The 20,664-nt window shown below is 51.3% G+C and overlaps 1 protein-coding gene across 2 annotated transcripts in view; it reads right to left on the bottom strand.

Moving 5' to 3' along the window:
• hprt1l (hypoxanthine phosphoribosyltransferase 1, like) overlaps positions 1-20,664 on the bottom strand; it is a 70,289-nt gene that overhangs the window by 13,864 nt on the left and 35,761 nt on the right. For both annotated transcript variants that reach the window (XM_072517825.1, XM_072517826.1), the window contains exons 5-7: positions 13,573-13,590; positions 12,911-12,993; positions 1,208-1,254 (exon numbers count right to left, since the gene is read on the bottom strand). In XM_072517825.1, coding sequence (XP_072373926.1) covers positions 1,208-1,254; positions 12,911-12,993; positions 13,573-13,590 — 148 coding nt within the window. The remainder of the gene's footprint in view (positions 1-1,207; positions 1,255-12,910; positions 12,994-13,572; positions 13,591-20,664) is intronic.

Raw genomic sequence — 20,664 nt, 5'->3', positions numbered from 1 at the left:
CACATATAAAGATTTACAACAGAGGACACTGAATGCAGAAATGACATGTAAAAGCACTACCCCTGTCGCAGCCACGTTGCAGATTTGAATTCCATGTTGTGAATGAATTCACACAAACACATTGAGATCATTCCAATCAAAGCTGAAATGACAGACACTTTAAATCCAACATTGCTGTTCGAATGTCACCTCTCGACTCGACCATTCCGATCACATTTTCCACCCAACATACCCTGAAGCTCAGCTAAAGCTCTGCTATCAATATCCTAACTCGTACTCATCCCTGCTGTTTCTCGCTGACCTCCACTGGGTTCCCAAGCCTGGCAAATAAAAATCCACTTCCCCGTTTTCAAATCCCACCATGGCCTTGTCCATCCCCATCCCTGTGACGGCTTCCAGTTCCTCCTCGACGCTCTGATCTCTCTGCTTTCCTTGGATACTGGCATCTGACTATTTCATTGGTCACCGTGCCTTCAGCTGCTGAGGACCTATCCCCGGATGTTCCCTCCCCAATCTCTCTCTCTTTTTCTTTCTTTAAGATGCTTCTTGAAACCCACCTCACCTTTAATCATCTGCCTCAATATCTTTTTATGGGGTTCAAAGTCAAACTGTGTTTGATAATGCTCCTGTAAAGCATCAGAGCATGTTTTACTACTGTGGTAGTCACCACTGTTGTATTATATTGTATATATTGGTATTAATGTAAGGCCCCTGTACTAAAGGTATGGGGGTAGATACCTGCCTGCTGGCTCCGCCCAGCAGGCGGAGTATAAATGTGTGTGCTGTCCGAACAGCAGCCATTTCGCCAGCTGCTGTAGGAGGCCACACATCAGTGTAATAAAGCCTTGATTATTCTCTACTCTCGTCTCATCATAATTGATTGTGCATCAATTACATTAAACATCACTATAGAAATGCAAATAGTTCTTAGTTTGTTCTTCTCAAGACTGGGTAGAACAGAGAGTGAGAGGCCAGAAGGGTTTTGCAGATCATGGTTTTGAATACCTCCGCTCCAAAACTCATTTGTCCAAAATTGCCTTTCTCTGGTATAGTTATCACAGCAGTTGGCTGGGTTAGATACGGACAAGAGCCTTTACCCACTGGGTGTAACTAAAAACACACAAGTTTCTTTCAAACTTTGAAAAGAAGCACAATTCTAAATGTCCTTTCACGGACATCATTTAAACGATGGGAGTACAGTACTTACAGTCTGGCCGATATCCTGAACTCCTCGGGGTCCTTTTCAACAACAAGCTGTGAATAGAGTTATAAGAAAAACAAAGCCATTTAACTGCAAACCTGTATTGATTGATGAAAGCAGCACAGTTGAACATTGATAACCTACCATTTAGAGAGAAAACATTTTGAGGGGGCGGTGGGGGGAGAGCAGGGGGCGAAGTGCAGAATGTTCAAGGCCACCAATTATAATACAATGGAATGGAACATGCAGGTCTTGCATGATCTCTGGACACCTCAGCGTGTAATACAACTCAAAATCTACCTCATTAGTTCCAACATAAACAAGGCAGCAGCCATTTTTGCTCATGGAAAGCTCCCACAGATGTGACAATGACCAGCTGATCTGATTTTGTGACATTGGGTGAGGGAATAAACATTGACCTTGACACCGGCAGTGTGGTAAACACCACTGGTTACACACTACGTGCATTACGGTACTGCCACTGTACTACAGTTAATACAGTAAACCCCGGCCTGCTGGCTCCACCCAGCAGGCTCTGTATAAAAGTGTGCACTCTGCTGTGCTGCCTCCATTCTGGTTCCAGCTGCAGGAGGCTTAACATTCAGCGCAATAAAGCCTCAATTGTTCGCCATTTCGTCTCGTGGTTATTGATGGTACATCAATTTATTGCGCTAGAATTTTAAAGATGAACGTCTTAATCAAGTCGGATCGCAGCCAACGCCACTTTCGAGCACTGGCTATCCTGCTTCGAAGGATGTCTCGGAGCATCCACAGAAGCCCTCTCAGATCCGCAGAAGCTCCAGATCCTCTACGCACGGGTGAGCCAATAAGTTTTCCTCCTCATTCGGGATGCTCCCACTTACACAGAAGCGATGGCGCTACTAAAAGGACAGTACATCAGGACTGTGAATCAGGTGTTCGCCAGGCACCTCCTGGCCACGGGACGGCAACTCCCGGGGGAGTCTCAGGACGATTTTCTGCGTGCCTTGCGGATACTTGGTAGGAACTGTAATTGCCAGGCAGTATCGGCTGTCCAACACACGGAACTGCTGATCAGAGACGCCTATGTCACGGGCATTCAATCCAATTACGTCCGCCAGCGATCACTGAACGGGGGTAAACTCGACCTTACCGAGGCTGTACAGCTCAAGAACTCCTTAGAAGTGGCCTCCCGCGACTTCCGGTTGCGGCTATGCAGAGCTAAGCCGCACATTCGGCGGCTCCCGCTAAAACGGACTTTTGGGCTCTCGAGAGGAGCCCCAACGGCAATTTTCCGACGACTTCCAGTGTGGGAAGGTGATAGCAAGGTCCACCCCCCATAGTATACGGATTGGACCAGGAGCGGAGCGGTCAAAAAAGCGTTTGTGGAGCAGCGAAAAGTGCGAGGGAGAAAAAACAAGATGGCGGCGGGCGTAGCTCAAGTGGCATGGGGGCAGGAGCAGCAGGAGTTTCTCAGGCGCTGCTTTGAGGAGCTGAAGAAAGAGGTGCTGGCGCCAATGCTGACGGTGATCGAGAGGTGAGTGGAGACCCAGAAGGCCCAAAGGGCGGCGGTCCGGGAGGTGCGGGAAAAAGCCACGGAGAACGAGGATGAGATCTTGGGCCTGGCGGTGAAGATGGAGGCGCACGAGGCGCTGCACAAGAGGTGGGCGGAAAGATTCGAGGACCTGGAGAACAGGTCGAGGAGGAAGAATCTTCGGATTCTGGGGCTCCCTGAAGGGGTGGAGGGGGCCGATGCCGGGGCATATGTGAGCAAGATGCTCAACTCGCTGATGGGTGCGGGGGCCTCTCCGAGTCCCCTGGAGCTAGAAGGGGCACATCGGGTCCTGGCAAGGAGACCCAAGGCCAACGAGCCGCCAAGGGCGGTAGTGGTGAGGTTTCACCGTTTCGTGGATAGAGAGCGTGTCTTGAGATGGACCAAGAAAGAGCGGAGCAGCAGGTGGGAGAATACGGAGATCCGAATCTATCAGGACTGGAGTGCGGAGGTGGCAAAGAAGAGAGCTGGTTTTAATCAGGCCAAGGCGGTGCTCCATCGGAAGGGGGTGAGGTTCGGAATGCTGCAGCCAGCGCGATTGTGGGTCACGTTTCAGGATCGACACCACTACTTCGAAACGCCTGAGGAGGCTTGGACCTTTATACAAACTGAAAAGTTGGACTCAAACTGAGGATTTGTGGTTGTGGGGGGGATGTCGGTTGTATACAGGGTTTTAACTATGCGAAGGGAATGTTCCATGGGTAGGGTGATGGATGGGGATGGGGGAAGAGATCTGATGGGGAGACTGAGAGAGTGTGGGCGCCGGTGCTGGAGGGAGGGGAGGCCCGGGGATGGGGGAATTGGGATAAGGCCGCAACAAGAGCGGCGCCAGAGGGGGCGGGGCCAGCTCAGGAAAGCACGGGCTTCTTCCCGCACACTGATCGCTGGGGAGGGGGATTCCCACACGGGGGTGGGGGGGGGGGGTCAATGGGACGGCGGAGGAGGCCGGGATCAGCAGGAGTCAGCTGACGTACGGGGAGTGTTATGGGGGGAGCAAAAGAGCTAGATACGGATCTAGCGGGGGGCGGGGGAGGGGGAGGGGAAATAGGGTTGCTGCTGCATTGGCCGATGGGGAACTGGAAACAGAAGAGGTGGTCGGGGCGGGGGGCCCCCCGTCTGGGGGACTGGAGAGTGCGGGAGGCGCAGGCACGGGACTGGCCTAGAAAAGGAGATGGCTAGTTGGTGGGGGTGGGGGGGGGGGGGGGGGGGGGGGGGGCGGGGGGGGGGCCCCCAATCCGGCTGATAACCTGGAATGTGAGGGGCCTGAATGGGCCGGTTAAGAGGGCCCAAGTGTTCGCGCACTTAAAGGGACTGAAGGCAGACGTGGTCATGCTTCAGGAGACACATTTGAAGGTGGCAGACCAGGTCAGGTTAAGAAAGGTATGGGTAGGACCGGTATTCCATTCGGGGCTGGATGCGAAGAACAGAGGGGTGGCAATACTGGTAGGGAAGCGGGTATCGTTTGAGGACAAGATTATTGTAGTGGACAATGGAGGTCGATACGTGATGGTGAGCGGTAGGTTGCAGGGGGCGTGGGTGGTATTGGTAAACGTATACGCCCCGAACTGGGATGATGCTAGATTTATGAAGCGCATGTTGGGGCAGATTCCGGATCTTGAGGCAGGAAGCTTGATAATGGGGGGGGTTTTCAACACGGTGTTGGACCCAGCATTAGATCGCTCCAGATCTAGGACGGGGAAGAGGCCGGCTGCGGCCAAGGTGCTTAGGGGGTTTATGGACCAGATGGGGGGATTAGGTCCGTGGAGATTTGCTAGGCCCCTGGCCAGGGAATTTTCTTTTTTTTCTCAAGTACACAGAGCCTACTCCCGGATAGATTTTTTTGTTTTGAGTAGGGCGCTGATCCCGAAAGTGGAGGGAACGGAGTACTCGGCCATAGCTATCTCAGACCACGCCCCGCACTGGGTGGAGCTGGAGTTAGGAAAGGAGAGGGACCAACGCCCGCTGTGGCGTCTGGATGTGGGATTACTGGCGGATGAGGAGGTGTGCGGGAGGGTGCGGAGGTGCATTGAAAGGTATTTGGAGGCCAACGACAATGGGAAGTGCAGGTGGGGGTAGTATGGGAGGCGCTGAAGGTGGTGGTCAGGGGAGAGTTAATCTCCATCAGGGCTCACAGGGAGAAGAGAGAGGGCAGGGAAAGGGAGAGGTTAGTGGGGGAGATCGTAAGGGTAGACAGGAGATATGCAGAGGCCCCCCGAGGAGGGACTACTTAGGGAGCGGCGAAGTCTCCAGATGGAATTCGACCTGTTGACCACAGGGAAGGCAGAGGCACAGTGGAGGAAAGCACAGGGGGCGACGTACGACTCTGGGGAGAAGGCGAGCCGGATGCTGGCACATCAGCTCCGTAAGAGGATGGCAGCGAGGGAGATAGGTGGAGTTAAGGATAGCAGGGGAACTACGGTGCGGAGTGCGGTGAGAGTAAATGAGGCATTTAAGGACTTTTATGAGGAGCTGTACAGATCTCAGCCCCCAGCGGGGGGAAGAGGGGATGCGACGATTTCTAGATCAACTGAGTTTCCCGAGTGTGGAGGAGCAGGAGGTGGCTGGTTTGGGGGCGCCAATTGGGTTGGAGGAGCTGGTTAAAGGACTGGGGAGCATGCAGGCGGGGAAAGCCCCGGGGCCAGATGGATTCCCGGTTGAGTTTTACAGTAAGTATGCGGACCTGTTAGCCCCGTTGTTAGTGAGGACTTTCAATGAGGCAAGGGAGAGGGGGACCCTGCCCCCGACAATGTCCGGGGCGCTGATCTCTCTGATGTTGAAGCGGGACAAGGACCCACTGCAATGTGGGTCGTAGAGACCGATCTCGCTCCTCAATGTGGGTGCTAAGTTGCTGGCAAAAGTGCTGGCTACGAGAATTGAGGATTGTGTCCCGGGGGTGATTCATGAGGACCAGACGGGATTTGTAAAGGGCAGGCAGCTAAACACCAATGTGCGGAGGCTCCTCAATGTGATTATGATGCCCTCGGTGGAGGAAGAGGCAGAGATAGTGGCAGCTATGGACGCGGAGAACGCCTTTGACCGGGTGGAGTGGGAGTATATCTGGGAAGTGTTGCGGAGGTTTGGGTTTGGGGAGGGGTTTATCAGGTGGGTTAAGCTCCTATATAGAGCCCCGGTGGCGAGTGTGGCTACGAATCGGCGGAGGTCGGAGTATTTTCGGCTGTATCGAGGGACGAGGCAGGGGTGCCCCATGTCCCCCCTGTTGTTTGCAATAGCAATTGAGCCTTTGGCCATGGCATTAAGGGAGTCCAGGAAATGGAGGGGGGTGGTCCGAGGGGGAGAGGAGCATCGGATGTCGCTGTATGCGGACGACCTGTTGCTGTATGTGGCAGATCTAGTGGAGGGGATGGTGGAGGTCATGCAGATCCTAAGGGAGTTTGGGGACTTCTCGGGCTATAAGATCAATGTAGGGAAAAGTGAGCTCTTCGTGGTGCATCCAGGGGACCAGGGAAGAGGGATAGACGACCTACCGTTGAGGAGGGCGGAAAGGAGCTTTCGGTACTTGGGGATCCAGGTAGCTAGGAGCTGGAGGGCTCTGCACAAACTTAATTTAACGTGGCTGGTGGAGCAGATGGAGGAGGACTTCAAAAGATTGGATGTGTTGCCACTCTCGCTAGTGGGCAGGGTACAGTCGATTAAAATGATGGTCCTCCCGAGGTTTCTTTTTGTGTTCCAGTGCCTTCCTATTATGATTACCAAGGCCTTTTTTTAAGCGGGTAAGTAGGAACATCATGGGTTTTGTGTGGGCAAACAAGACCCCGAGGGTAAGGAGGGGGTTTCTGGAGCGTAGTAGGGACAGGGGAAGGCTGGCGTTGCCGAATCTGGGTGGCTATTATTGGGCAGCCAACGATGATCAGAAGTGGGTAATAGAGGGAGAGGGGGCGGCGTGGAAGAAGTTGAAGGTGGCGTCCTGCAAAGGAACGAGCCTCAGGACGCTGGTGACGGCACCGCTGCCGCTCTCGCCGACAAGGTACACCACGAGTCCGGTGGCGCTAAAGATCTGGGGGCAGTGGAGACGACATAGGGGTGAGATGGGAGCCTCGGTGTGGTCCCCGATCTGGGAGAACCATCGAAGGATGGACCGGGGGTTTCGGAGCTGGCATCAGGCAGGGATCAGAAGGATGGGGGACCTGTTTATAGACGGGACGTTTGCGAGCCTAGGGGCGCTGGAGGAGAAGTTTGGGTTACCCCGGGAAATGCATTCAGGTATTATGCAAGTGAGGGCGTTTGTGAGGCGGCAGGTGAGGGGATTCCCGTTGCTCCTGGAACAGGGGATTCAGGACAGGGTGATTTTGGGTGTATGGGTCGGAGAAGGCAAGGTTTCGGCGATATATCAGGAGATGAAAGAGGGGGAGGCTTCGGTAGAGGAGCTGAAGGGCAAGTGGGAGGAGGAGTTGGGGGAGGAGATTGAAGAGGGTATGTGGGCTGATGTCCTGAGTAGGGTTAATTCCTCTTCCTCATGTGCCAGGCTCAGCCTGATACAGTTTAAGGTCATTCACCGAGCGCATATGACAGGGGCGAGGCTGAGTAGGTTCTTTGGGATGGAGGACAGATGCGGGAGGTGCTCGGGAAGCCCGGCGAATCACGCCCACATGTTCTGGTTGTGCCCGGCACTGGATGGGTTCTGGAGGGGTTTCGCGAAGACTATGCCCAAGGTGGTGAAAGTCCAGGTCAAGCCAAGTTGGGGGCTGGCATTATTTGGGGTGGCGGACTAGCCGGGAGTGCAGGAGGCGAAAGAGGCCGGTATTCTGGCCTTTGCGTCCCTGGTAGCCCGGCGGAGGATCTTGCTCATGTGGAAGGACGTGAAGCCCCCCAGTGTGGAAGCCTGGATAAATAACATGGCAGGGTTCATTAAGCTGGAGGATAAAGTTTGCCTTCAGAGGGTCTGCGCAGGGGTTCTTCAGGCGGTGGCAACCGTTCCTAGACTATCTCGCGGAGCGTTAGAATGAGGTCGGTCAGCAGCAGCAGCAACCCAGGGAGTGGGGGGGGTCTCTTTCGGGGGGGGGGGGGGGGGTATTTGGGCGGGTGGGGGAGGGGTTTTTCCCTAGGGGTACTTGTAAAAAAGCATATGGGAGGGTTATTATGTGCGGGAGAAACCCATTGTATAAGTTCTGTAGTATGTTTGATTGAACATACGTATGTTTATGTTCTGTTCTGTTCTTTTCTTTTTCTCTTTTCTGTTACGGGGGTGGGGGGGGGTTTAATTGGTTGAACATTTTTGTTGGAAAAACTTTGAATAAACATATTTTTTTTTAAAAGTGGCCTCCCGCAATCTAGAATCCTACACCTCCGACCGCGCGGCACCGTCGTGGGCCCCACCATCGTCCGACCCGGGTACACCGCAAGCCTGCGCCGTGCGGCAGCCAGCTAACTCCGGAGGCCTCAAATGCTATTTTTGTGGCCAGAACAAGCACCCCAGACAACGCTGCCCAGCACGGTGTGCGACCTGCAACGGGTGCGGCAAGAAGGGCCACTTTGTCAGGCCCGATCGGTCGCTGCCGTTTCCAGGCCCAGCATCGCTACACCCCCCACGAGCGATCCAAGGGCGCCGCCATCTTCGCCGCCGCCCGCCACGTGCGGCCAGTGGGCGCCACCGTTTTGGATGTCGTCCGCCTTGTGCGCCCCGCGGGCGCCGCCATCTTAGAACGCATCCCAGGCCCTCTGCTGGCCTGGCTGTTCGCGGGCCACCGATACCTCCGCCACCGCCGATCAGCCCTCCCACCAACTTCCGCAGCTCGCCTCCATCACCCTCGATCAGTCTCGGACCCGTAACCTCGCGACCTCGCTACAACGACTGTACGGATCAACGGGCACGAGACGGCCTGCCTCTTTGACTCCGGGAGCACGGAGAGTTTCATCCTCCCTGCTACGGTAAGGTGCTGTTCCCTCCCGGTCCTCCCCGTCACCCAGAAAATCTCCCTGGCCTCCGGATCCCATTCCGTACAGATCCGGGGGTACTGCTTTGCGACCCTCTCCATACAGGGCGTAGAGTACAGTAACTTCAGACTCTACGGCCTCCCCCATCTCTGCGCTGCCCTGTTACTAGGTCTCGATTTTCAGTGCCACCTCCAGAGCTTTACCCTGAAGTTCGGCGGACCCCTGCCCCCCCCTTACCATATGTGGCCTCACGACCCTTAAGGTCGACATGCCCTCACTCTTTGTGAACCTCACCCCGGACTGTAAGCCCGTCGCCACGAGGAGCAGACGGTACAGTGCACAGGACAGGACCTTTATCAGGTCGGAAGTCCAACGGCTTCTGCGGGAGGGGGTCATTGAGGCCAGTAACAGCCCCTGGAGAGCTCAAGTGGTGGTAGTTAAGACTGGGTAGAAGCACCGGATGGTCATCGACTACAGTCAGACCATCAACCGGTACACGCAGCTCGACGCGTACCCCCTCCCACGCATATCTGACATGGTCAACCAGATTGCGCAGTATCGAGTCTTCTCCACAGTTGACTTGAAGTCTGCATACCACCAGCTCCCCATTCTCCCGGAGGACCACCAATACACTGCATTTGAAGCAGACGGCCACCTCTACCACTTCCTCAGGGTCCCCTTCGGCGTCACCAATGGGGTCTCGGTCTTCCAGCGAGAGATGGACCGAATGGTTGACCCGTACGGGCTGCGGGCCACCTTCCCGTATCTGGATAACGTCACCATCTGCGGCCACGACCAGCAGGACCACGACACCAACCTCCAGAAATTCCTCCACACCGCTAAACTCCTTAACCTTACCGATAATAAGGAGAAATGTGTTTTCCGCACAACCCGCCTAGCCATCCTTGGCTTCGTTGTGGAAAATGGAGTCCTCGGGCCCGACCCCGACCGCATGCGCCCCCTCCTGGAACTCCCTCTCCCCCACTGCCCCAAGGCCCTGAAACGATGCCTGGGGTTCTTCTCATATTACGCCCAGTGGGTCCCTTATTATGCGGACAAGGCCCGCCCACTCATCAAGTCTACAGTTTTCCCCCTGATGGCTGAGGCCCGCCGAGCCTTCAACCACATCAAGGCGGACATCGCCAAAGCCCCGATGCATGCAGTCGACGAGTCCCTCCCCTTTCAGGTGGAGAGCGACGCATTGGACGTGGCTCTGGCTGCTACCCTCAACCAGGCGGGCAAACCCGTCGCTTTCTTCTCCCGCACCCTCCATGCCTCCACAATTCGGCACTCCTCTGTCGAAAAGGAGGCCCAAGCCATTGCGGAAGCTGTGCAACATTGGCGGCATTACCTGGCCGGCAGGAGATTCACTCTCCTCACTGACCAATGGTCGGTTGCCTTCATGTTTAGTAATACACAGAGGGGCAAGATCGAGAACGACAAGATCTTGAGGTGGAGGATCGAACTCTCCACCGATAACTACGAGATCTTGTATCGCCCGGGGAAGCTCAATGAGCCCCCAGATGCCTTATCCCGCGGTACATGTGCCAGCGCACAAGTGGACCGACTTCGTGCTCTCCACAATGACCTCTGTCACCCGGGGGTCACCCTATTTTTTCATTTTGTCAAGGCCCGCAACCTGCCTTATTCCATCGAGGAGGTCAGGGCGGTGACCAGGGACTGCCAAGTCTGCGTGGAGCAAACCGCACTTCTACCGGCCGGACAGGGCGCACCTGGTGAAGGCAGCCCGCCCCTTTAAGAGCCTCAGCATCGACTTCAAAGGGCCCCTCCCCTCCACTGACCGCAATGTGTACTTTCTCAACATCATTGATGAGTACTCCCATTTCCCTTTCGCCATCCCATGCCCTGACATGACTTCTGCCACGGTCATCAAGGCCCTACACAGTATCTTCACCTTGTTCGGTTTCCCTACCTATATCCACAGTGATCGGGGATCCTCCTTCAGGAGTGATGAGCTGCGTCAGTTCCTGCTCAGTAAGGGCAATGCCTCGAGCAGGACGACCAGCTACAACCCCCGGGGAACGGGCAGGTGGAGAGGGAGAACGGGATAGTCTGGAAGGCCGTCCTGCTGGCCCTTCGGTCTAGGAGTCTCCCAGTCTCCCGTTGGCAGGAGAACCTCCCTGATGAGCTCCACTCCATTCGGACGCTCCTGTGTACTGCTACCAATGAGACCCCTCACGAACGTGTTTGCCTTCCTTAGGAAGTCCACCTCCGGGGTCTCGCTCCCAACCTGGCTGACAGTTCCTGGGCCAATCCTCCTCCGGAAGCATGCGAGGAGCCACAAATTGGATCCCCTCGTCAAAAAAGTCCACCTCCTCCATTCTAACCCACAGTACGCCTATGTCGCACACCATGACGGGCAGCAGGACACAGTCTCCCTCCGGGACCTGGCACCCGCTGGTTCCCCATCCACAATCACCACCAACCCTGACCTGGTACTGTCTCCTTCCCCTCCGGTTGCCACCCCCACCCCTGTGCGTTCGCCCCCCCACCAGTGACCCTCACCGAAACCCCCACCCCAGCAGCACCCGTCCCCCTGCCAGATCCACTACTGGGTGAAGAAGACAACACGCTTCCGGAGTCGCAGGTGCCCACATCGGCGTCCAAACCACAACCGGGACTGAAGCGATCGCGGCGGAGGGTCAAAGCCCCCGACAGGCTCGACCTGTAACTTTACTTCACCCCCGCTGGACTCTTTTTTAAAACAAGGGGTGAATGTGGTAAATACCACTGGTTATACACTACGTGTATTGCGGTAATGCCACTGTACTACAGTCAATACAGTAAAACCTGGCCTGCTGGCTCCACCCAGTAGGCTCTGTATAAAAGTGTGCACTCTCCTGTGCTGTCTCCATTCTGGTTCCAGCTGCAGGAGGCTTAACATTCAGCGCAATAAAGCTTCAATTGTTCACCATTTCATCTCGTGGTTATTGATGGTACATCACCAGCCGATCTGATTTTGTGACATTGGGAGAGGGAATAAACATTGACCTTGACACCGGCAGGAACTCCCCTACTCTGAAATAACACCGTGGGATATTTTAAATCCATCTGAGAGGACAGCTGAACCTCTGAGTGAACTATTTGCTCAGTAGTGCACTGGAATGTCAGCCTGGGTTTTAGTGCTTAAATCTTTGGAGTGTAACTTGAACCGAACAACTTCAAATTCAGAGGCAAGAGTGCAACTAACTGAGCGACAGCAGAGACTATGCACATCTCGTGGTTGTCCTCCCGGTGTGCCCTAGCTAATAATCCCCCCCCCCACCCCCCACCACCACCACCCCACCCCGAACCAGTTTAACTGGTTGTTTTCTGACAAGGGTGAATCTGCTGGTCATAGCAGGAGGGCGTCATATAGATAAAACATTTGTGGACTCTCGCCCGACATCCACAGAGACTCGTTATCTCCTCGACTGCAGGGGGCCGCAGGGCGAGAGATTGCATCAACTTCAAAAGGGTGGAGTTGCCACTTCAAAATGTGTGATTTGGGTTGGGAGTGCAGTACTTTGATGAGACTAAGGGAAAATGTGGTCTACTCATCTCAGTGGAAATTTGAAGTTATTAAACAATCAAGCCAGACATAATAGAATAATTGCCAAGTCAGATTCATGTTAGTGAATGTCCCACTGACACAGCGCAATGGGGCCAAACGTTTCCCTCGATATTGTAATTTCCATAACTCTGGGGTAAATCATACAGTTTCAACTATCAGCTGAAGAGCTTCACATGAAGCAGCACGGTAGCATTGTGGATAGCACAATTGCTTCACAGCTCCAGGGTCCTAGGTTCGATTCCGGCTTGGGTCCCTGTCTGTGCGGAGTGTGCTCATCCTCCCCGTGTGTGCGTGGGTTTCCTCCGGGTGCTCCGGTTTCCTCCCACAGTCCAAAGATGTGCAGGTTAGGTGGATTGGCCATGATAAATTGCCCTTAGTGTCCAAAATTGCCCTTAGTGTTGGGTGGGGTTTCTGGTTTATGGGGATAGGGTGGCGGTGTTGACCTTGGTCAGGGTGCTCTTTCCAAGAGCCGGTGCAGACTCGATGGGCCGAATGGCCTCCTTCTGCGCTGTAAATTCTATGATGATGATGAAGGCTGTGCAGATTGGGAAGTCAAGACATCAGTGTACAATTTCCGCCTATTGACTTAAATGGATGACAAACTGTGCTGGGCACAGGTGCACATGAATCTCCAACATTCACGTCCATCACCCAAAAGCTCGGAGTCGGGCAGGCTAAGTTGTAAATACGTCGGGGGTGAACCGTACCCTACCTTGCAACTTTGACCATTTGGGGCTTGTAGTTCTCCAGGAGTGTGAGAAGTTTCTTCATTGTTCTGCCAGTTTCTACAATATCCTGGAGAGGGAAGCCACACAAGGCACTGAATTATTACCAAACTCCCGAATTCAACGAATTGCGGGGGAGGGGAGGGGTGGGGAGCAGGAGGTTGGGGAGGAAATGGAAAACCTACAAAGTAGTTTGTAAAATTACGAGTAATGCATACCAGTACATAAAATGCCCAGATCAATCAAACTTACCATACTCACGGTCTCTCTCCATAATCTTCTGTGGGTGTCAACCGTCGTGGCTTAGTATATCGCACTCCGATATTTCAGGGTCTCAATCTCCTGTTTTACCTTTCCTGCCAACCCCACGCCAATAACAGTTTTTGCCCAAACGGTCCTAATCTATCAATACATAATTCTACCCTGCTCCATCATTACTTTGTATTTACTTGGAAAAAGGATGGATCGTAAAACTTAGCTCAGTCTGGCTGAGCTAAGACTGAGGGGACCAGGTCACGAAGGGATTCAAAAATCAAGGATGAGAACTTAAAAGTCTATTTCCCCAAAAAACTAGCAGTGCTACAGCATGTTAAGAATCTTGAACCATACTCCACGCAACATTTAAAAAATGAGAATATAATTGACTCACCTCAACAATTAGGACATTCTGCGTCGTGTGGCAGCAGGCGGGGGAACAAAATTTAAAAAAATTATTTTCATCAACTTTAGACTAAACAATCAATAACCAGCTGCTTGTGCGTTATTAGAAGATGACTAGATAAATGCACTGGCAAGTATAGCCATCTTTGTGAGGGGTGTGATAGCTTTGGCCTCACATGAGTGGTCTCCACTGTGGCCCATTTTCATCAATGAATCTTCTCAGTCTTACTACCATAGACAAAGGCAGATTGGTGGAATGGGAGGATAGGTGGCAGACAACTGCAGAGAAGGGCGAGGTGATATATTTTGTTAGAAAGGACATGGAGAGACAGCATAAAACGAAGTGTACTCTAAAGGAGAAGCAGGACGACTTGGCCTTTGCTTCCCTGGCAGCTCGGCGATGAATACTGTTGGCATGGGGGGACTCAAAGCCCTTGAAGACCGAAGCATGGCTATTGGACATGGCGAGCTTTCTCGGTCTAGAAAAGGTTAAGTTCGCCTTGAGAGGTTCACTGTCGGGATTTGCCCCGAGGTGGCAGTCATTCTTTGACTTCTTCGCGGAGAATTAATCGTCAGCAGCGGTAGGGGGGGGGTTAGGGAGGAGTGTAGAGTAGGGGTGGTTTAGGCAGGTCCTTGCGAGAACGGAATTGTGGTTTGTACTATGTGTTACCTGCTTTTCCTTTTGTACAGTACTATACAATGTCATTGTTTTATATGACAAAAATACCTCAATAAAATTGTCCTTAAAAAAAAAAGAGATGCAGGAGCAGAGAGGTCAGTTATTAAAGGTGCCAGGGCAGGTTGAGATAGAAGTTAAAATATCCTAGGTTTCATTGTTAGGGGCATCTAGTACAAGAGCAAGGAGGTGATGTTGAGCTTGTACAAGACCTCAGCTGGAGCATTGAGTCCAGTTCGTGTCACTGCATTTTCGGAAGGATATGAAGGGAGGATTAGAAAGGGAGTAGAAGGGGTTCACAAGAATTATTCCAGGGATGAGAAACTTCAGTTATGAAGATAGGTTGGGGAAGTTCGGACTCTTTTTCTTAGAGAAAAGGAGGCCGAGAGGAGATTTGATACAAATATGCAAAATCATGTGGGGCCTCAACAAAGTACATAGGAAGGAACAGTTCCCATTGGTGGAAGGATCAAGAACCAGAGGGTACCGCTTTCAGGTAAGTGGTAAAAGAAGAAAGAAGCAACACGGGAAAAACCTTCCATACAGCGAGTGGCAAGAGTCTGGAATGCATTGCCTGGGAATGTAGTGGAGGCAGGTTCAACTGAAGTGTTTGAGAGGGAATTAGATGATTATTTGAAAAGAAACAAGGTGCCGGGTTACAGGGACATGGCCGGAAAACGGCACGAGGTTAAATGTTCAATCAGAGAGTCAGTGCAGTGAAAATGGATCAAATGGCTTCCCTTCTGCGTTGTAAGAATTCTCTATACCGTTAGTCTGGCCTACAACACAACTTGCTCCATTTTCAAGGCTGCCTCCCTGTCACCCATCAGTGAATCAAACATCTTTCCCCTTCAACAACTTCCAACACTACGTATAGCCTAAGTCCTGAATACACTTCCCATGTCTTCGAGGCTTTGACATCTTTGTCTCACACCTTGGAGTAGGCAACCAATCTCTCTCTCTCCCTCTCACCACAATCTCTCTCACTTTCTTTCCATGCTGCAATCTTCCTTAGTGTTCTTTTAAATTCATATTATGGTTGAGAAAAAATAATGATACTTTGAATGTAGGAAGTCTGGATGATGGAGAATAGAAGAAGGTTTTAATAGATCAGGCTTATAATAATAATCTTTATTGTCACAAGTAGGCTCACATTAACACTGCAGTGAAGTTACTGTGAAAAGCCGCTAGTCGCCACATTTCAGCGCCTGTTCGGGTACACGGAGAATGTACAAATTCTCGGATACAAGAATTCAGAATGTTCAAATTACCTAATAGCACGTCTTTTGGGACTTGTGGGAGGAAACCGGAGCATCCGGAAGAAACCCACGCAGATACAGGGAGAACGTGCAGACTTTGCACAGATAATGGCTCAAGCCGGGAATCAAACCTGGGACCCTGGCGCTGTGAAGCCATAGTGCTAACCACTATGCTACCATGCTGCCCAGACAGGAGGTTGAATCTAACCAGCCTTTGATGATGGATTTGATGGCGGGAAATATTGGCAAAATGACACGGGAAGATGTGGGGGGGGGGGGCAGGTTCGCTTCCCTACATCATTCTGTCACCATGCTATTTGCCAATGGTGGGCAAGTTGGTAGATTGACCGCCCAGTGGGCAATCAAGTGAGTCCCTAAGTGACCAAATGAGGATCATTCACCACCTTCATGAGCATTTTTTTAGGACCACGTCGCTGTGTAGCGAGACTGCCCAGAGAAATCAAGATGACCCCGAATGGACTCCAAGGGTGGGAATCTCCATTAGGGCATTCGATGAAACACGGACGAGTAGGAACAACTCTCTTCCTGCGGCAATGGCACCATATGCACTCAGCACCCTCCCGTTTCCCACCCTTCCCCACCAAGGCCTGCTTGCCAGGCTCTGCCTATCCCCAACCCTACTTACCCCTTCTCAAGCATGACCGGCCATCGAGGTGCCCTCATCTTGCAGTCCCAGTAATGGCCATTGCTAGCCGTGGTGCTGCTGAGCTGCCGGTCTGCTGATCGAATTGCACCCCCAGTGGCAGTCACTGAACAGGCTGCTGTTGGCAAAATGTGGCCCTGGGTTCTGCAAACCGCTAAAAATAACACTGCCTCCCAGCCCCAGGACTTCTGCCATCTCAGAAAAATTCTGGCCACGAATTGGATAATTACTTTGTCAGCCGGCCAATAGCTGTTTAAAAAGTGGGTTTTATAGCAGGAGGTATAGACCGTAAAAGTTGAAAATTAAATCAAAGCGAGGAGCCTAAATGAGGGGATAGATGCCATCCACTGGCAGCAACTGAAAGAGTTGATTAAGGAAACGGGCTTGGGTTGAACTGGTCTTTGCTGTCCTTGGGCTCGGCTAATCCCTTTGTTGCAAGCTTATAAATTCAGGCGTTCTCTGTGAGACCAGCACGGGAGTGCAACTTCGGACAGTGTGCAGGTTTGGTAAGGAGGGGAGGAAGATACTTGTTTGCTTTTTCTAACTTTATTCCACTATGTAGGAATTGCTTTCATCTCTGCTGCAGAGGAGGAAGTGGGCTGCTGGTGAGTATCCAGTAAGTGGTCGAGGTCCATTTTCCAAAAGTTTAAAGTAGGATTGGAGTTTGTGATTAGGTGAGTAATATCTAAATGAAAATCAATAATTGAACAAGATGAATAAGTAGTTAATGAAGGTGTTCCGATCCCAGGTGATGTTGGAACTTGATGGGAAAATCCCAGAATGGAACCCTGGCTTAAAAGACCTTGGGCGGGATTCTCTGTCTCACCTGGTGTGGCGCTCCCCCGGGATTCTCCGTCTCGTCAGCCGGCCAATGGGGTTTCCTATTGTGGACAGCCCTCGCCATAGAATCATAGCATGTACAGTGCAGGAGGCCATTCGGCCCATCGGGTCTGCACAGGCTCTTGGAAAGAGCACCCTACCCAAGGTCAACACCTCTACCCTATCCCCATAATCCAGTAACCCCACCCAACAAAAGGGCAATTTTGGACACTAAGGGCAATTTATTATGGCCAATCCAACTAACCTGCACATCTTTGGACTGTGGGAGGAAACCGGAGCACACGGAGGAAACCCACGCTCAAACGGGGAGGATGTTGAGACTCCGCACAGCCAGTGACCCAAGCCGGAATCGAACCTGGGACCCTGGAGCTGTGAAGCAATTGAGCTATTCACAATGCTACTGTGCTTCCGGCGCAACAGAGAATCCTGACAGGAAAGATTTGCTGACCTTGGAAAGGGTCCAGTGGAGGTTCACAAGAATGATCTCTCGAATGAAGAACTTGTCGTATGAGGAACGGTCGAGGACTCTGGGTCTGTTAGAAGGGTGAGGGGGGATCCTATTGAAACTTACAGCGAGGCCTGGATAGAGTGGACGTGGAGAGGATGTTTCCACTTGTAGGAGAAACTAGAACCAGAGGACACAATCTCAGACTAAAGGGACGACCTTTAAAACAGAGATGAGGAGGAATTTCTTCAGCCAGAGGGTGGTGAATCTGTGGAACTCTTTGCCGCAGAAGGCTGTGGAGGCCAAATCACTAAGTGCCTTTAAGACAGAGATAGATAGGTTCTTCATTAATAAAGGGATCAGCGGTTATGGGGAGAAGGCAGGAGAATAGGGATGAGAAAAATATCAGCCATGACTGAATGGCGGAGCAGATTTGATGGGCCGAATGGCTTAATTCTGCTTCTATGTCTTATGGTCTATGGTCAGCGGAGAATCCAACCCCATTACTTTTACTTTGTTAGAATAAATTTACAGTACCCAATTATTTATTTTTCCAAATTAAGGGGCAATTTAGTGTGACCAATCCACCTATCCTGCACATCTTTGACTTGTGGTGTGAGAACCACGCAGACACAGGGAGAATGTTCGCACTCCGCACGGACAATGACCTGGGCCGGGATCGAACCCAGGTCCTCGGTACCATGAGGCAGCACTGCTAACCACTGTGCCACCCCAAATTTTACTTTTTTTTTATTAAACGTGGAGGAGCAGAGTCACAGGACCGCTAATTAGTTTTAACAACACGAAATAAACTTTATTAAACTTGAACAGTTGGATTATTTTACACTCCTCCTTTACTCACTCCTTATTTTAAAAATTACACAGGTTGTAGGATTAACAAGGATTACAAATTAATTCTTATATCACAATGGGCGCATAGCAAATAAAGTCCCTTTTCAGCAGACAAGATGACTGTGGGCAAATACACTCGAAATACCAAGTGGGTGTTTGTGATTGTCTCCTCAGGATTCCTCTCCAGATGATTGCCATGCGAGAGTTTCCAAACACCGCTCCCAAAAACACACTTTATAATTTTCTCTCATAATAATGCTTTCTTTTAGCGGCTTGCATTCTGAAATCCAGACCAGGTGTTCCAAAAAACACACATAAACAAAACTTCCACTCTATGCCAAACCCCGGCTGGGCCTCACAGCGAACCCCGATCAGGATTTTTGTTTTGATCTCTGTGCAAACTGCTCACGATTGCTTTAACTCTGCATTTCTGCTCACAATTGCTTTAACTCTGTATTTCTGGGCTGTATTAAAATGGCATCAGTTTGTTTTACCTTTGAAGACTATTGTCTTACTATAAATCTGGTTGCTGCAATTGTCTCTTTAACTCAGAACATTGGTTTATTCTTCCTTCAATTATTCTGAACAAATATTTTGGTCTATGTTCAATTAGCTTCAGGCTTTTTGGACACCCCTTCATTTCTCTGGTTTCCTTAACTAAATGCTGTTCAGATCTCTGCAATTACCACTCCTCCATAGTATGGCTTTTCTTCTAGCAAAGCTGAGATGTGCCCTCTCTAGCCTTCTAGGCCAACTGCTTCTAGCAGAGCTGTGCAAACTGCCTTCTCTCTCATTACAAATTTCCAACAAGCAAATTAGCTAACAAAAGCTGAAAAGCTTCTCTACCTTACAAGGCCCCAGCTGCTAAGTGACACCCACCTGCTTGTGCTTTTACTTATTCTTCACCCCGCTGCTCTAATCACAGTGGAAATACAGTTGCAACTTAACCAACCCCCACACATCCAACACCTTTGTACAACATGAATCTTCCAGGCACAGAAACATTAAATGAAACCCACTTAAAACTATACCTTACTTCTAATGTTTACCTATACAAATATAAATCACTTAAAACTACCTGTGTGTTCCAAACACAGGACAGGTTATGGATCAAAGCTGCAGCATGTGGGAGCTCATGGATACCAGTGCTATCCAGGGCAAGCACGTCTGCAGAAGGTATCTGTGGCTTGAGGAGCTTCAGCTCAGAGTAATTGAGCTGTGAACACTGCGATACATCAGGGAGGGTAAGAATTACCTGGACGCTTTGTTTCAGGAGGCAGACATACCTCATAGTATCATAGGATTGCAGATGATACAAAGATTTGTAGAGGGGCAGGTAGTATTGAGGAAGCAGGCGGGCTTCAGAAGGACTTGGACAAGCTAGGAGAGTGGGCAAAGAAGTAGCAGTGTGAGGTTATGCACTTTGGAAGGAGTGTGAGGCATAGACTATTTCCTAAATGGGAAGATGCTCAGGAAATCAGAAGCACAAAGGGACTTGGGAGTCCTTGTTCATGATTCTCTTAAGGTTGACGTAAAGGTTCAGTCGGCAGTTAGGAAGGCAAATGCAATGTTAGCATTCAGGTTGAGAGGGCGAGAATACAAGGCCAGGGATGTACTTCTGAGGCTGTAAAAGGCTCTGGTCAGACCCCATTTGGAGTATTGTGAGCAGTTTTGGGCCCCGTATCCAATTAAGGATGTGCTGGCCTTGGAAACGGTCCAGAGGAGGTTCACAAGAATGATCCCTGGAATGAAGAGCTTGTGGTATGAGGAACGGTTGAGGACTCTGGGTCTGTACTCGTTGGAGTTGAGAAGGATGAGGGGGGATCTTATTGAAACTTACAGGATACTGCGTGGCCTGGATAGAGTGGCCGTGGAGAGAATGTTTCCACTTGTAGGAATCTGTGGAACTCTTTGCCGCAGAGGGCTGTGGAGGCCAAATCACTGAGTGTCTTTCAAACAGAGATAGATAGGTTTTTGATCAATAAGGGGATCAGGGATTATGGAGAGAAGGCAGGAGAATGGGAATGAGAAAAATATCAGCCATGATTGATTGGCGGAGCACTCGATAGGCCGAGTGGCCTAATTCTGCTCCTATGGCTTATAGTCTTATGCCCCTCCGGATAGAATCTTCTGGTTTGGAAAGTGCACACAGATAGGAGGGTGTGACTGCAGCTGAGGCTGGCAAGGGGACTCTGAGGACAGGAGTGTCAGCCTCTTCAATTGTTCAAAAGGTCTGAGGTACTTTCAGCTGGTTTGGATGGGAGTGGGAACTGCATGGTGGATGACATGACTGACCATGGCAACGTGGCATAGGAAGCTATTCAAGTGGGAGGAGCACATAAGAA

Source organism: Scyliorhinus torazame, chromosome 10 (genome assembly GCF_047496885.1).
Source record: "Scyliorhinus torazame isolate Kashiwa2021f chromosome 10, sScyTor2.1, whole genome shotgun sequence".
Classification (NCBI taxonomy): Eukaryota; Metazoa; Chordata; class Chondrichthyes; order Carcharhiniformes; family Scyliorhinidae; genus Scyliorhinus; species Scyliorhinus torazame.
The sequence above is the reverse complement of the archived record's forward strand: the minus strand, read 5'-3'. Positions and strand labels throughout refer to the sequence as shown.